At 44.6% G+C, this 18,649-nt stretch overlaps 1 protein-coding gene across 2 annotated transcripts in view; it reads left to right on the top strand.

Moving 5' to 3' along the window:
• Positions 1–18,649, top strand: part of PRXL2A (peroxiredoxin like 2A) — a 42,046-nt gene that overhangs the window by 9,189 nt on the left and 14,208 nt on the right. For both annotated transcript variants that reach the window (XM_088463031.1, XM_088463030.1), the window contains exon 2: positions 18,421–18,600. In XM_088463031.1, the coding sequence (XP_088319157.1) occupies positions 18,423–18,600 (178 nt within the window). In that variant the 5' untranslated portion in view covers positions 18,421–18,422. The remainder of the gene's footprint in view (positions 1–18,420; positions 18,601–18,649) is intronic.

Here is an 18,649-nt window from a genome sequence, read left to right as displayed (position 1 = left end):
TTTGAGAACCTGTGCCTTAAAGGAAAGCAGTTAAAAATATGTTACTTAAGGCGCTATTTACTACAATCCGCATTAAAATGCAGATTGTAGTGTGATAATACAGTCTGAGTTCGCATTGTGAATTCAGGCAATATCACAGGGATTTATTAAAAATCCCTTGCACGTACAGAGCTTGCGATAAAACTCTGTCCCTGCGAATCCCCTCCACAGCATTGTCACTTCATTCCCCCAACCCCCCCCCCCCCAATCTGATTACTAAAAAAATATGCAATAATTAGGGCTTGGAGTAGAATTTTATGAATTCTACTCCAATTGCCCTTTAGTTGATACTAAGATTATGTGAAAAGGGTGTGAGAACACCCTTTTTCACTTTATTTTAGTAAAAAATAATGTTAATAAATAGAGCCCTTAATCTTTCGATGATTGTTATCTTCGTCATAGTAATGTTATCACAGCAAGGCCAGAACGCACCAGAAATCAAGTTGTTTATTATTATTAATATTATTATTTTATTATTATTTATTTTGGCGCAAAAAGGGTTGCTCCTGGCTGAGCTTCATATGTGTTCATGGGCTCTATTTATTAACATTATTGTTACTAAAATAAAGTGAAAAAGTGTGTTTTCACACCCTTTTCCCATTATTTTAGTATCATCTATAGTTCTTACAGGGCAATTGGAGTAGGACAAAAACTGTTTTTTGAACAAATTGTTTAGGTCAAACATTTAACAAACTTGTCTGATGACCATTTTCATCTGTTTTCTGGTATTTAGGAGCAAATTGCTGATCGTCATTTACTCCCATACGCAGGGGCGCCGAGAGGGGGGGGGAGCAGGTACAGATTACCCGGGGCTTGGCAGGGGGCCTGGGCTGCTGAAAGCACTCTGCCATGTTTTTGTTTTTTTTAAACTTTTTTTTTTTTTATTAGCCACTTCAAGATCTACAGAACCGCTGCTGGCAGCGGCGGGCTGCAGTTTGGGGGTGGGAGTATGGGGGTCTTTCACCGGCCGCATCGCACTGTCTGTGTGTCACACAGACAGTGTCACTTACTTACAGACTGCAGCCGTGCTGCTGCAGAGCTGATGCACTCGCAAGATGATGATGTCATCATCTCGCGAGGGCTCTCATCACCAGCAGGCAGTGCGGCACCAGTACCAGGATCCGGGCAGCGGCGGTGGGCAGGGACAGATTACACAGACCGGATCCGAGCAGTGGCGGCGCGGATATACTTGTTGCTTGTGTGGCCCAGCAATCAACAGACAAGGGTGAGACTGGCTGCGCTAAAGGTAAGAGCCCGAGCGCGCCACTAACTGACTGTTGTGCTGTCCATCAAGTGCATATTATTAGATATATCATATGTATATTTTTTACACATATATATTACATGTTTAGATATATACTTATTATACAAATATGTTATATAATATATCATACTTATTTAAATAATAAGTATATCTCTAAACGTGTAATATATATGTAAAAAAAAAAAATATATATATATATATATCTACATATACATAATAAATCATATTATATAGTAAGTATATATCGAAACGCGTGTAATATATTACGCACACACATATAATATATATGTGTGTGTGTGTGTGTGTATCAAAAAAACAGACCGGCACTCGCGGGTCGCTCATGCCCACTATGGCTGGCTCTGGTGCCATCTTCCAATATAGTAAACGCAATTCAGCGGCACTCAGAGGCCAATCAGAAGATTTCGCATGCAACCTAGGGAGTGCGCAAGTCAATACACACTGCACGATATGCCAGGTTTGTGCAGATGTGTACCTACAGTAAAGCCGGGTACACAGTAAGCGATAAGTCAACCAATCCAGCAGATCGGAGCGACATTTCAGGCACATCGGCCACTGTGTACCCACTATGTTGCCGACGGTGTGCGCTCCGAATGCAGGATGGCCCTTGTCGTCGCTGCTGGCATCAGCAAGTATATACGCACTTGTCAATGCCGGCACCCCGCTGGGCCCCATCGCTAACTAGGTCAGTATACTTTCGGCCCGGCTGCTGGGAGCTATGTCATGCTCCTGTGAGTGGCTATTTCTCACATGCTAGACACACCCCCAAAAAGGTGCAACCATGCCCCCAACATGCTGTGGCCACATCCCCTCCAGGGGGGCCCCGGGAGCTTGCTGTACCGGGGCCCAGGATTTCTCTTGGCAGCCCTGCCCATACGTTACCAGATTTTCATTCCAACCAATCAACTAGTTGGCTGGTTGGACAGATAATCTTTAGATGTGTGGCCAGCTAGATTTGGGAGGGACGTGTCCAAACTGACATCTAAATTTCAGTGTAAACATAAAGCTGCCCAGCATTTGTAGGCTACATGCAAAAGCAGCCAGTATTTACCCTGCATGCAAAAGAATGTATATTTGCACCCCTTGCATTGTAACATAGTTGGTCCAGGTGCACAGTTACTTGCTCTATCCTACTCTATTACCAACTCTGAATCAGGCCCTAATTACATTATTTAGTACAATATACAGGGATGGGCAAATGCAAGAGTAGATCCCATCACATGAATGGCTGTAAGAGCATTACTTTATTGCCTTACATCAACACACAGTGCAGACTCTTTGGGTGTTAAGACGCGGTAACCTGCATTCTCCAAGTGCTGGGCGCACTGCTGTTGGCACCGCACTAAGCCGGCAATCAGCTGCGCGCCCAGCACCTTTGTCGGATTTCTCCTCGCATCCCCAGGGGGGTGCGAGGAGAAATCCGACAAAAGGGCCGGGCGCGCAGCTGTTTGTTGACTTAGTGTGGCGCTAACAGCCGCAGGCCCGGCACTTTAGTTGGAGAATGCCGGCTACCGCATCTTTACACCCAAAGAGTAATCCTTTAGTCGCCTAAACATCGCGTTATATTGAATAGCTGTGGGAGCTCCCTCCCGCTGCTATTCTACATCACACTGAATTGAATTCCCCCCTTTGACCAAGTATGCCTGCTGCTGCTGACTTTCCCAGCCAGTTGCCACTTTTTGCCTGTGCAACAAGTCATTGTCCTTCAAATTTCTTATCTTTGCTATCTTAACTATTTGGTATTTGAGATGCAATTCCAGTTGCCTTGGAACAACTTAAGCTGGGTACACACTGACAGATACATTGGCCGATCAATTGATCGGCCAATGTATCTAATGCCCGTCGGGCAGTGTGTACCCGCGATATGTCGGTGAACGTCGGCGTTCACCGACATATAGCATTGGCTGTGCTGCACAGCTGATGGACAGATATGTCTGCAGACATATCTGTCCATCGGCAGGTGTGTACGGGCAGTCTGCAGACCGCCCATATACAGACAGCGGCAGCTGCGAGGTGGGGGGGCGGGACATGCCCACTGCGTCCCGCCCCCGACACTCCCCCTGGTCACCGGGACCCGCAGCAAGACACAGATGATGGCCTTGTGTATGAACGACCATCATCTGCAGATATATCTGCACATCACTCGATCTGCAGATATATTTGTCAGGTGTGTTCCCACCTTTTAAGTGATCCTGACATTGTTTATAAACCTGTTCAACAAACCCTGACCAATTGTTTGACCCTGTATTCTGATTCTCCTATTTACCAGTACTTTGTGAATATTGTTGCTCTAAATTTTTTAACCAGTTCATGAGCATCATTGATGTTTAGAATGCAATTAGTATACAGTATGCTAAGAACTAGTAGTTTATTTGTGTTCACAGATGGCTCTAGATTAACTATAAAAATTGTTACCCAACAATGTTTTAATCCAATGAACATAATGGTATGCAAGTTCACAATTGGCCATACCCATTAGAAAACCATTGAAGTGAAACCAATTAAGCTTTGACATGGTTGAACATGTATGGCTTGCACAAATATCTGTGGTTTTTTTTTTTTTTTTTTTAGGAAATCAAAGTACTGTACAAGAGTTATTGGCAACTTTTTGAACTTCAGATCCCATTAAACAAATTGGTTCGCAAAATACAATTAAAAAGTTGAGCAACTCTAATGAAGGGTAGCTTGGTGACCAATACCTGTAGGCAACTTACAGTGACGTCTATTCTGTTGGGAGTCCGAGAGGATTTGGCGAAATCCAAGAGTAGGCAAATATTTCTGCCTGACTCACAGGCTAAACTGAGAATTCGAATATTGACATAAAACGTTAGGAAAGCTCTCAAATGTTTTTTTTTCCCTACATTTAATATATGTGTTTTCTTAATTCCCACTGAAGTTTCAAATGCCTGTGAAGTATGCAGATTTCTAATGTGAAGACAAAGTTCCCTAACATTGATACATCATTATGCTGTAACAGTGCAATGTTCAAAAAAGTATCATCACTTTTTTTTTTCTCCTTTAAACCTTTTTTTTAATTATTACTTTTAAATGTCCTATCTCTTAAATTTATCTCTCTGTAGCTTTCTTTGGAGAGCTTGATCATTTGAAATGGGCTGACAGATTGCTATGGTTTCTAGTTTAATTGAATGTTAAAGAAAGAATGTACCTGATTTTCATATGCGCACTGTGAGATTTTTCATAATTCTGTTTTCTTCATTTATTCCCTCACCTTCCCCTTCCATTTTATTGTTTTTCTTTTAATTTTTATTATTTTTGTGTTGTCCAGTCGCCCCCCATGCTTTTTTATTGTATCACAGTGTTTTGACAGTACTTCTTGGTAATTGTTTGAACTCCTGTTTGCACTAGGGACACTTTTTGTTGCAACTGTATTACGTGTTAGAGGTACAATCTATGTAATGTATGATGATTTGTACATTATTTCATATATTTGTGTACCTGATGTTCTCTTTCTGAACCGACAACTATTGCATTTCTTTGCTTTTCCTATCTGCTGTAATTTCTTTTGAAAAACCAATAAAAAGATGTTAAAAAAAAAAAAAAGAGAGTATACCCATCAGCCAAAACGATTTGCCTAATATTGTGTAGGTCCCACTTGTGCCACCAAAAAAGCTCTGGTCCATCAAGGCATGGACTCCACAAGACCTCTAAGCGTGTCCTGCGGTATCTGTCACCAAGACATTAGCAGCAGCTCCTTTAAGTCCTGTAAGTTTGCGAGGTGTGCTTCTATGACTTACTCATGCTCGATTGGATTGAGATCTGGGGAATTTGGAAGCCAAGCCAACACCTTGACCACTTTGTCATGCTCCTCATACCATTCCTGAATCATTTTTTGCAGTGTGCCCGTGTGCATTATCCTGCTGAAACACGCCACTGCCATCCTGGAAATATCAATGTTTAGGTAGTTAGTACGTGTTAAAGTAACATCCACATGAAGGCCAGGAACCAAGGTTTCCCAACAAAACTTTGCCCGGAGCATTATACTGCCTCTGCTGGCTTGTCCTCTTCCCATAGTGCATTCTGGTGCCATCTCTTTCTCAAATATTTATGTTTCCTGCTTCCTACATATCAACTTCAAGAAATGACTGTTCTCTTGTTGCTTAAAGCTGGGTACACATTGATAGCTATATCGCTCGTTCCATTGTGTACAGCAGATATGTTTGTGAACAACGAAGTTCAGTCATACCTGATCTGCTGTGCAGCACAGCAGATGGCTGATATATCTGAAAGATATATTAGTTATCTGCTGGTGTGTACAGGTGACCCGCTGATTGCCCGTACACATGTTGCAGGGACCCAGTGGTGACTGGCAGCTCAACTGGGCGGGCAAATTTAAATGCTCGCCTATCTGACCTGTCAAACCCGACACATCAGGGAGGCAATTGTGTGTATACACTTAATTGTCAGACATGTCAGCCAAACGCCTGACCCGTCAACTTAGTGTGTACCCAGCTTAATATAGCCCATCGCTTGGTAGGTGCCATTGTAACAATATTATCAATGTTATTTATTTTAACCTATAAGTTTTTTTAATGTTATGGATGATGGGTATATGTCAATTTCTGTCTTGCGACATATATTAGATTTTGCTAAAATTCTACTTCGACAGTTGTAAGGGTTGGGTACGGGATGCCGGCACTCTGGATACCGGCGATCTGAATCCCGACGCCGGCAATTCTGCCCGTAAGTACCCTACCCCAAAACTGATTCTCCCTCCACGCAGCCTAAACCTAACCCTCCCCCCGAGCAGCCTAACCTTAACCCTCTCCCCTGCAGTTTAACCCTTACCCTCCCCCTAGTGCCTAACTATAACACCTAACACTCCCCCTAACCCAAATACTTACCCTTGGGATGTCAGCAGTGTGGATGCTGGCACCGGGATTCTGACTGGTGTTGGGATTCCGGCACCAGTTGGAAGTGCAGAAATGTGCACACTTTTAGCAATTGAAAATCTTGAAAAAACTGTAAAACTTTGCTGACCTAGATTCTGGTGGAAGGCTGCACCTAGATATTACATATCAGTCGCATAAGCTTAGTCAGGAGCACCGAGAGGTGGGGCAGCAGGTACTAATTGCCCGGGCTTGATGGAGGGGCCCGGCACCGCTCTCCCTCCCTCTTACGTCACAGCAGCCCAGCACATGCTGCTGTGTGCTGGACTGCACTGGGGGACTGCTCATGGCTGCTGAAGCAACAGCCGTAGCAGTCTCCTATGCCTATAGGGGGAGCGATCATGCTGATCGTGCCCCCCATTGGTTGTGCACCGGGCTGAGGGGCACACAGCGCCCCCCTCGCTAGCACGCACTAAGGGTGTGTGGCTACGCCTCCCGCTATTAGGCCACGCCCCCAGTTACCTGGACCCGGTCCGGCAGCCATGAGCATAGTCAAAGCTAGGGTCCTATAGATTCGCAGTAATTATTTTATTAAATAGTTTTTTTTCCCCCAGAATAACATTTTTAGTTTAGGAAATATCACAAGCTCGTTGTTTATTTGTAAATGAGCCATTAATTTTGAGAGTATAGTTCTATATTGAGAACTTAATTATTATTGTGCTTATGGAGAAGAAAATTGTTATACTCATTATCTACATGTACATAGCACAGGTGAGCTGGATTGTCATATGCATAAGTGGATATTTGTAAAACCGTAAATAGATTACATTTCCATATATACTATGTATGTGTGTGTGCATTTTATATATATATATATATATATATATATATATATATTTATTTATATATTGTATTTATATATTGTAATACCTTGTGATAATTAGCTTGGTAGAATGTCAGTGGTGCAGTGTTAGGTGCTTGAATCAAGGTCCACACATAGCATTTCAGGTTATAAATAAGAGAAAAGTGTTTTACTGTCAGCATAAATCTGGAAACTAAATAACAAATGCCTAGCCCCCATCAGGGCACTGATTCATTCATTTCTTCGCCCCTGGCTAAGCTTGGGCAGCTAGTCTGCAAACATAGGGCTCGATTCAGACCCGCTCGCTAGATGCGTTCACAATGCACCCAGCGTATGCAAATCTGGCAAAGGAAGGCGATCGCACGGCAAGGCGCAGTGTGTATATGCAGATGTCCACCAGCCTGTCTTAAGACGCCCACTTATGCATGTCATCTCCAGGAAGTGTATGCAGCCATCGGTAACATCGAGTACCATCTGATGCGATCGCAGCACTTGTGGTTGACCATACCCTGCCGCAAGCACTGTGAGTGCTTCAGTGTGTAAAACAACCAAGTGACGTGTACTATGACGCTGCGTCTTAATTATGCACGCCTCTGAAACAGCGTTAAGATGCTCAGGCACGCCTGCGTTTGCACCACCATTCCCCCGTTCCCATTGACCAAACCCTGTCACCACCCACAAACGGCATGTCCTGTCACTCATTCTAGCGAGCTGTCTATGCACAGTGAGCAAACACTACCCGATCGCATGGACTAGTTCGCACACACGCACTCTGATGCGTACGCATGCACAGAATGCAAACAATCGTCTGGCTGCGTGCGAACGCAGTCTAGCAAGCGGGTCTGTATCAGGCCCATAGTCCAAAGTCTGCTTAGTCCTGCTTCCTGCAAGTTAACACTGGCTTCGGCCTGGTCATTAGTTGGCTGGCTGCCTGCCACAGCCTCCCAGTGTGGCCTGCTTCCTTGCAGGTAACATAGCTCAGTCCCAGAGTATGGTAGCATTTCTTGTCTCCCACAGGTCTAGGCTCAGGCCTCCTGGCCCTCAATGGCTTGCTAGCACAATGAGCTGTGTCTGACTGGTCTGCCTGATTCCTCTCTGGACTGAATCCACTGGGTAGCAATTAGGTGTGCTAACACCTGGCTTAAGTTCCCTGTGTGGGTGGATCCCTCCAGCCCTACACGGAATCCGTGGCTCACTATCAGAAAGACTTTTGTCCAGGAATAATGATGTTCGTCCATGCAAGATGACGTTTTGCCTCTTTCTGAGCTCCGTTTTTTTGGAGGGAAAAATCCGAACTCCACGTGCAAACTCGAACCTATCCGAGCCTGCACATCCCAAATAAATAAATAAATAAATATATATATATATATATATATATATATATATATATATATAATATGAAACTACAGTATGGGCCTGATTCAGATGCTGAGGGTATTGCACAGGCACTAGGAAGACCGTCTTAGCTAAATTGCAAATGTGGCAGGAGGTGTCTGTAGGAAATAGACACCTCCTGGATGCATCTGCGATTGGAAAGCAGCATCCATAGATGACCATTTGATAGGCAAACACAGCCTGGTGTTGCCCCCTCCACGCTCCCAAACGGCCACTGCCTGTCAATCAGGCTGTGGCTCAGGGGGCACTGTGACCGTAGGACCCATTCTGCACTTACGCTGTTCACCCACCATCGGGTTAGCATCCGGTTTACATACTAACCTGGATCAGGCCCCATGTCTCCAGTAGCAAACCAGTGTCATTTCAGCCAGGTATGACAAGAGGAGGGAGCCGCAAACAAAGGGGAAGGAGTCATCTGCTTTCCGTTCACAGGTGGATGCAGGAGCGTGATATTTGTGTATGTGACTGACTGAATCAGTTGCAAAGATGTGAATGGATTTGCAATTGCATTTCGCAAAGGCCATTTGAGGCTGACTCTGAATAAGGCACAAAGTGAACAAGATTATTTGAGTTCTGAAAATAAAAATAAACTCGGATTTGAATATTTTAATTAGGATAAACTCAGGAAAATGTATCTAAAGGTGCGTATACACGGGACGATTAAACTGCACAATATGAACGATAACGGTATTGTCCATCACCCGTGCATGCAGGCCTACTTGGTCAATATCGACCAGGTTCCTTGGTGGTGGGTTGGTGGTGTGCTGGATGATCGATATCCATCATCTAGCACTCCAGGAAGGTGCCGGACGATCAGTCAGCGATATCGTTATTGCTGGCTGATCATACCGTGTGTACGCACCATTACTGTTCCTGGTTATGGAATGTGGGAATATGTTTATAAATTAGTAATGATCATAACTGGGAAATGTTGGTTTCTGGCTTTAACACTAGTTTTCCAAATTACTTCATCTGATTTGTGTAAGTAATTCATTGTAACAAAATCTATTCAGCACAGGCAGCGTTATCCAACCAGAGTAATTCTGTGGTAGAGCCCATGAATAAGTGAGCGCTGATGAAGTGTGGCCAGCTGCCAGGGAGGTGTAACCAGCCACTAGAGGGGACATCGTTTAGCTGAAGTGCAGACATAATTAATATCATCATTGGCTCAAACACTGCCTTCCCTCACATTTGCACCTTACACCCTTTATCTAGCTGTTATGTGGGCCCTTCCCCTTGAGTAAAGGAGTTCCTTAGGCAGTGTGGCCCACAGGCTCTCCATGGTAACCTGGTGTATCCTTCTGACCCAAATGACTGTTTAAATAAGTGGGGAAAACATTGTGCAAGTGAAATTACTGGCCACTTAATTTTTTATTTTCATCTTAAACTTAATCAGAATGAATTCTTGTTTCTATATTTTTAAATATGCAGTAAATGTATTAGTCTTCATTCTAGCACCCTGCACCTGTCACAACCCGTGCAGTTCCTCTTTCTTGCCTGGGGTGTCACTCTCTGCTCTGGTTCTCCTAGCACACTCAGCTGATGCAACTAACTGCTCAGATACAGACCAGAGTGTGCTAGATGCGCTCAGAACTTGCAGACCGGCAGCCAATCAGCAGTGGCTCCTGATTTGCCGCCGGTCTGCGAGCTCTGATTGGCTCATGACAGATGCCAGATTAAAATTACGCTGACGCTGTTTGTCCATGTCTGCCATTGCCTGCCAGTGTACCAGCTGTAATTAGCTGGCAGCCCAGTACTAAATCCATACCTGCTGGCTGCTGATGGCACACAGGGAAGGCAAGAGGCTGCTGGAGGGACACAGGGAGATGAGTTGCTGGGGGGGACATAATGTTTAAGGGGCATTACTGTGTGGCATAACCTGTAAGGGGAAGGTTTATTATTACTTTTGTTGATTTCATTAATTAGTATTGGGTTTAATTGTACTTATCTTCTATAAAGGTAACATATACAGTTCTATAAAGGTAACATATACACTTGTAAGTCATAATTTGCAGACTACATTTAAGGTTTTGACTTCATTTGTTCCATTTGCAATGCTTGGAGCAATGCATAATTAGGTAATAGCTGGTTAACATAAAACCATTTATAATTCAGGCTTTATACTTTAACCTCTATTGAGGCAAGTCATTGTTATTGTGTTTACCATAAACCGTCTTTTAAAGCTTGTAAATCCAGTAATTGTCTAGTATCATGTTCCTTTGATCCCATTGTTGACAGGTTATACTTCTATGGAATGTTGTTTAGTTAACAAAGTGTGTTGTTATGTATTATAACATCTTATTGTTTATTGTGTTTTTTTTTTTTTTTTCCAAAGAGTTCACACCTGTTAAGCTTGGTATTGCCACATTTGTTCATGTGGAATAAGCTGCTGGGCATCAATTAATCGGAGGTGTCAGGACAGGCTGCTTCACTGCTTCCATTTCTCTGTATTAGGGCTCGTTCAGACAAGCGGTTAATGAGCATTTAGTAAGAATTTTCTCACGCAATGATGCAGATGGAACACGACATGAGTAAACCACATCCAAAATGATACGGTGCCACATGGCTACTGTTCAGACAAACAGAATGTTCAATCTTACAGACAAGAGGTTTCCAAACGCGGTCCTCAAGGCACCCTAACACTTCAGGTTTTACAGATATCGATGGTTGAGCATAGGTGGTTAAATCAAATTGACTGAGGTACTTATTAAGTCACCTGTGGTCAAGCATGGATATTTCTAAAGGTGCGTAAACACTAGACGATTCGCTCCATGAACGATATTGTCTAGTGTGTCCCCAGCAGGGGTGTGCTCAATGTCGTTAACAATATCGTTAAGTGCCAGGCACCCTCCCTCATCCCGGAACATGCAACAACCTGACAATGGGATTGGTATGATTTACCGCCAGCATCATGGCCAGCGGTTCAAATCCAGACAGCAGCAGCCCGACATGGGTGAAAATCCTGAACAGTGATTAAGGTAAGTAACCTTAATCTTTTCCCCCTCCTAACCTTCCCTTAGGGGTGCCTAACCCTAACCTCCCACCCCAGCGCCTAACCCTAATCTCCCCCCCCCCCCCCCTTCCCCGCTGCCTAACCCAAACCTCCCCCATGGTGGTGCCTAACCTTAACCCCCCCTTCCCCCTATCCTAAACCTAACCCTCCCAGGGGGGTGCCTAAACCTAAGTCCCACCCAGGAGCCCCAAACCTAAACCTCCCCCCCCATGGCTGTTCGCACCTGGCTCACCTTCGATCAGGATGCCGGGCGTCGGACTCCCGGCGTAGGTAAAATGACAGGCGGGATTTTGACGCCTGTTATTTAGCCCTTGCCGGGATTATACAGTTGGTTTGCATGTTCGGGCGATGAACGACAATGACCAATGTCCTGCGGGAGCGCTCATCGTTGGTCGTTCATCATTATCGTTCATTGTACACGCTGGCCGATATAGTGAATGACTGCACAATAATGATATCATTATCGTTCAGCCGTTTAAAATATCGGCAAGTGTGTATGTACCCTTAAACCAGAATTGTTGGTGAGCCTTGAGGACTGCGTTTGGGAACCTCTGTTACAGAGTTTGGGACTTGCCTAACGTTTTCAATGATGTGCAGAGCAGGACAGATGTTCCATCCAAGCAAATTCTAATAAAATATGTTGGCTAGTGGCCTTGGATAGTCCTTGGAGATGAGCAAAAAAATTTATGTTTTTAATTTTAATTGTTTTTTAATACAAATTAACTATTTAAATAGGATGGGCAACTGTACAAAAGTTTATATTGTCAGATGGGGAGACTTGTGTGGAGGGGGGGTGTTCCTTGGAGAATGCAGGTTAGTTGCACACGTCTATTTTTGCACACCTATGCAAAAGTGTGATTTAGTTTTATGAGATTAAGGGGGAAATGTATTAAACCTTGGAGAGAGAGAGAGCGTGCCAATTCATCGGCTCAGAACTGTCAATTTACAGGCTGGGTTAGAAAATGACAGAAGCTGATTGGTTGGTACTTTGAGCCTGATTCAGAGATGGACGCTAGTGTAATTTTTACGCAGATCGAGTGGTTGTTTGCCATTGCGCATGTGTGTAAGCCGTGCTGCGATTGGTTTGTGATTACGCACACACAGAGGATCCATATGCAAATTGAGTGAAGTGACAGGTAGTCAGAGTTTGGAGTAGGTAACGGGGGGTAGTTAAAAATAAAAATGCAGGCGTGTTATACTGTTTAAGCATCATTAAATGGCGTGAGAGCTGAGGTGTTTTCGTCTGGTCAGACCTGTGCAAGTGCAAGATCGCTGCTTGATGTGCGTTGATTTTATCGATATTTACGCATGTAAGCAGATGAGAAAGCAGCACTGGGCGTCCCTATGCTCGGATGAGCTCTGGAACAATTAGCATGTTTTCACAGCTGCGATTGCATTATCCATCTCGTAATCCCGTTATCTCTCTCCACGTTATCTCTTTTCCAAGGTTTGATACATCTCCCCCTAAATTTTTTAAAATAGAAAAAGAGAAGCAGAAGACAGTTAGTGGGGATGCACGGCCTCTTTCTTGCTGTAAGATAGGGTCTCAGACTCTCAGCCTATAATGTCATTGGGACGTCTTGTATATGCCATTCGCAATTTATGGAAAGGACCATTATAAGAAATGTACGCAAAACATTTAACCAAACAAAAGTCACATGTAATAAAAGCAGTCCTGATCACCACTCCTGAGTAATTATAAAAATAAAGCTATAGCAAGTGATTTTTTAATGAGAAAAAAAAAGTTGGTATCTGGGTCAACTGTGAAATTACATTACAATTTTTATTTCTATGCATTTTCATTCAGATACAAAACTAGGCACAGATAGACTTTTAATGGCAGTTACAAAGTCCAAGAAGTGGATTGTGCACATTAAAAAGCACTTGAAAGACAGAATAACTATACTTGAGCCTATAAAGAATCAGGGTTACATTTTTTGCGATTCATACATGTCATCAGATCAAAGTATTCCACATTATGCTACACCGTTTAATAAAGCTACCAGCTGATTATAATATGCAGTGAAGTCAGATATAATCAGATCTGGTTCATTTCAGATATTCACTTGTTACTTTTGAGGAAATAATAAATGTTTTTAGGTGATTCCAGTGCTGAGTGGGACAGTACAGGAGATTAGAAAGTTTCACAGCAGCTTCTTCACAAACTTGTAAGAATGTGTCAGAGGAATGTTTAATTGAAATAATAATAGCATTCTAATGAAAGGTAATCACTCGTATTGTTTGGAATTTGAAATGTATCTAATATTTTATGACAGGTGAACCAGTAGGTTAAAATATTTACATATTTTTCAACATTGGGGAGGACGGGGTCAGCATTTTCGTGCGTATGCCAAAGGCTTGCAACCACTCCCACTGTTGCACACATTTTGAGGCCGAGAATGCGTGTCATACCCATGTTTTCATCATGTTAGGGGCTTACCCAGTGCTCAGAGAGCTGCTGGGCAGCCTCCAGCCTCTCCTGGCACGGTGAGGATGATGCGGGTCATCCATTCACCACTGCTCTGCTATGCACAGGAATTGTGACAGAATGTCCCCCACTGCAGCCCGCAGATGGGACTCTAGGAGAATGCCCGAAAAGCGGTACTGTCGCGCTGAAATTTTGGATGGTTGGGAGCAGTGGCGGCTCCGGGGGTGGGGCTGCAGCGCAGTCATATCAAATAGGGGAGTCACACCAACTGACAGTGAGTCCCAGCCATCTATGTTTGGAAGCATTTGAAATGGCAGTTGGTGTGGCTCTCCTATTTTATTTTGTACTGTGCTGCAGCACCACCTCTGGAGCTGCCACTGGTTGGAAGTTATGCAGTCAGTGGCGTCCCTCCCCATGGTGTCACCCGATGTGGGGAGGAACACTTTGTCTGAGGCAAAGGTGCACGCCGCCAAAAAGAAGCGTGGCCTCGCAACCAGGGGCCTGGCCTCGCGGCCGAGCCCCCATGGTCCCGTGCTTCCTATTGGGTGCAGGAAGTGCGGACTGCCCTCTGTGCAGTGCCGGCTCCCTCAGTGCCAGGAGCCAAGTGCAACACCCAGCTCCTGTCACTGAGGGGGGAGTCTGCATCTAGGTGTCACCTCTCAGCGGGTGACACCCGCATCCCCCTTGTGATGCCACTGAATGCAGTTACAGTATAGTCACAAAAGTAGGGCTGCCATCAGAATGTGTGATCCCAGTACAAATTATATGGAGATGCACAAGTATAGGCCAGGTAGAAGCACACATGGGAAGGAGGTCAAAGGTACAAATGGAGGTGGGCAGGGGCACATATGTAAAGTCAGGAAAAAGCACGCATGGGGAGTAGACATGGGATGACAGAGGCACATATGTGGAGGGGGGGATAGAGAGAGAGGCAAACTTACAAAACTTTAGTTAGTAAAAAAATGTAAATGGGGACACAGAGAAAAACACCAGGTGGGGGTGGGTCAAAGTGCTGCAGACACATAGGCCCTCATTCAGAGGCGGTCGTTAGATGCAAGCGGCCACTTGCATCTTGTAGTGCCGCCATCTGGTCGATCGCTAAGCTGTGGGTTACCACCCACAGCTCTAGCGACCGACCAGGGTGATGGTCGCGATGGTCAAGTGTCAGACCATCGTGACCATCGGGGCTTGCGACGAGACCCTAAGGTTGGGTCTCGGCACTCGCAAGCCCCAGGGAGCTTCCTGCTCTGATCGAGCAGGAAGTTCCCCACTGACATCACTGCTGATGTCAGTGGGGCCGCCCCCAAATGGCAAGCGTTCCTTCTGGAACGCCTCCGATTGGCCGGCCACGCCCCCTGCCCGCCTCCCAAACGGGGCGAGCTGTCACTCACCATCGGCAGCTCACCCCCTTTGGTGCGAGACCCTTAGCGACGGAGTGCCCGTCGCTAGCCGGGTCTCGCGCATGTGCACGTCGGAGCCGGCTCCGACGTGCGCATGCCCAGTGGGGGAACATTGACCCAGTTTCGAGCGCTCAGTGCTTGCGACCGGGTCTGAATGACCCCCATAGTTTCGTACACAACCAGTGTGAGGGGAGGGGGAATGTTGCGGTGATAGTCTGTAATCACCAGGGCCCAGCCTGCAGTGATTTTTGCATGACTGGTTGCCTAGTAGTGAATTGGTTGCTTGTCATTGCAGTGTGGCAACCACACAGAGCTTTCAGTCTGCAGTCTTTAGAATTATCTCATCTTGCTAGACTAAAGCTACACACCATACAACGGTGCAACCAAGTGATTTGGTTAGTGATAATATGATGCATTGCGCGCACTGTATTGTTACATGCTGCATGTAACTTTACAGTGTCGTCCATTGCATCATACCACCTGTGCAGGACAGCAGATGGGAGGATGCAATGAACAAAGGCCGGGTGCTACGGACCAATCGTACACACTATATGATGTGCATAATATATTGTTCAGATCCAATAAATCATACAATATATCATTCCTGCTCTCTACGTATTTTACATGCTGCAGACTAAGAGCTCCTCATGGCTGCTACACTGTATAGATAGATAGTCAATCTAACTCTTTGCTCGGCTGCCTGTCATGCGTAAGTCCAGGGTGGCAATGAGGGGGGGGGGGGGAGGGAAGCTGCTGGGAATGGAGGCCCGGTCATAGAGGGGGACCTTGGTGACAGCGGTGTGGATTGGCATTGGACTGCCAGCTGGTGCACTGGCAGGCAGCCATGGAGAGACAGCATCATCTGCATTTCGAATTTGGTGCCGAACACAAGCCAATCAGAGTTCTCGGACGGGTAGCTCCTGATTGGCTGCCTGACAGAAATCAAGATGGTTGGAGGATATAGATCAGTTTCCAATGTGTGTGTGTGTCAGAGATCAATGTACTCTGTAATATGATGTGAAGTGGGAAGTTGCAGAAAGCAACTGTGGAGGCAAATGTCTGCTTGTGAACTATATAGAAAACTGGTTTGATTCAAAGAAAAAGAGGTGCAGTGTGTGGAACCTGGACCTCTTTTAGAGTGTATGGAAGATGTATGGTTTGATTTTAGATAGATTGTAATGTTCTAATAACATCCACTCCACAGCCCAAACTTTGACATTTTTTTGGAACTGGTTTATGAACCAATCCACCCCCCCCCCCTCCCCGCTTTAGCTCCTCCAACATTATCCATACCTCCCAACATGATCCATTCCAGGAGGGGCAAAATGCTCTCTTCCTGGACATCCCTCTTAATTTATGATTGCCATCACCTGTGTTGAAACACATTTCTTATTAATTAACTAGAATGGAATGGGTCATGTTGGGAGGTATGTATAATCCATGACAGCTAACCTTGTTCCGAGCAGGGCTGCCGTCAGACTATGTGGGGCCCAGTACGGATGAAACAGAGGCACATTTGAAGTGGGTGGAACCACACATGGGAGGATGTAGACATACATGGGGTGGCAGGCAGAGGCACACAGACCAATGTAAATGGGGACTCAGAGAAACACACACACATGGGGGGAGGATCAATGTGTCTGTACACAACCAGCAGTAAGGGAGGGGAAGTGTTTGGACGGCTGTTCTTAATCACCAGGGCCCACCCTGCAGTGCTTGGCCGATAGCCCAGTAGCAAAACCGTACCTATGTATCCCTTATACCCCCCTGATGGTAGCCCTGCACAAAAATTAAGGTACAATAGTACTTCATTAGCACATCTGAGCTATTGCCACAAGCCCTCACAAATTTTCACATACCGAGCATCATTTACCTAGGTAAAATTTAAACAAAATAAGCCCCTTTCTCTATCCATGGAAGCCATGTACTCATTTAATATATAACCTGTCCTAATGCACCCAACAAAGCAAATTACATAATTAACCTAAACCCATTTCCCCTTAGGTTCTGTATATAAAGACAGTTGTGAGATATATCTATTGTTGGAGTCCATAGACCTGTTGAGGTGCAATTTGTGATTGGTGTAATAAATCAGTTTACAGTGTAAAAGTACCCTGAAAGTCTGTGTTTTCCATATGTAGACACTTTTAGACAGTCATCAGCCTTTAAAGTATCCGTATAACTTCCCTCCTTTACCCACCTCACTTCTGAGAAATGGAAAGTTGAAGTAAGAAATGCGGGGGTTGGCAGGCAAGGGCGTAACTACCCTATGGGGTGCAACTGCTTTCGGGCCCAGAGCTTGGCAGGGGGAGGGGCATCTTGTCAAAGCTAAATGTGTTATATAGATTTTTCAACATTGGGTGGTACATAGGAGCCTTTACAAACTTTTTTTTTGCTATGGGGCCTTCAAATATCTTGCTGTGGGCAGGTATTTGCAGATGTGATTTGCATTTAGTGAGTCGGAAAATCAGTTAGTCAAGCTCCATTCATTTAATCAAACCGCATAGCATGATAAGTGTGATGACAGCAGGTACGTGCTCCTTTGTAGAGTTGCCTAATAGGTTTGTGAAGAGGTCGCTGTCTAATTTGGGATGCCACTCTTCAAAAACTGGAACACACTTTGATGGTCATTGACTAAAGAGCAACACATGTATTCCTATTTGTATTGCCTACTAATACAGAGATTACTACTAAACTCTTTTGAAAGAGTCTTTTCATCTATCTTTCTTAAAATCCTACCAGTCAGAAGTATTAATACAAAACCCATAGCAGTCCTTACAAAGTGTAAATGGGCACAAGCTTTGTTAATCCATAGCAACCAAGCAAATGTTTATTTCGTGGTTACCTGTAAGGCAAAGTATACTGTGATTTGCTTTAAAACATTTTTGGGAGGCTACAGAGAGTATAGCCAATAGCTGAGTAATAGAATATGTGAAAAGTGTATTACAGTAAGTGCCAAGTAAGTAACTAAGGCCAGAGTGGATGCCAGATCAAGCTCCAACTAGAACTTGGCGGCATCCTGGGTACATTGACTAACTTATATAAAACCAATGAGTAGCTGATATATGTTCTTTGTTACTGCACATTTGTAGTTTGTTAGAAAATAATAGCCTCATACAATAACCTCTTTCTTTTCGTAAATTGTGTGTTTCAGAGATGTGGGTCGGACTGGAGTCTGATATCTTAGCCATGGGATTGTGGTCCATCAGCATTGGTGCTCTTGGGGCAGCAGTAGCCGGGATACTCCTAGCAAACACAGACTATTTCCTAACTAAAACTGAGCAAGCTACTTTGGAATATTTAGGAGAGACAGAACTGAAGACTATATCAGATGGTAAAGAGTCTTTTAGCTACAGTTATTTTTGGTGACTGAGGGGTCAATA

This window comes from Taudactylus pleione, unplaced genomic scaffold, assembly GCF_031769625.1.
Source record: "Taudactylus pleione unplaced genomic scaffold, aTauple2 ptg001314l, whole genome shotgun sequence".
NCBI classification, from domain to species: domain Eukaryota; kingdom Metazoa; phylum Chordata; class Amphibia; order Anura; family Myobatrachidae; genus Taudactylus; species Taudactylus pleione.
Note: the sequence above shows the minus strand (reverse complement) of the source record. Positions and strands in the feature narration are given on the sequence as shown.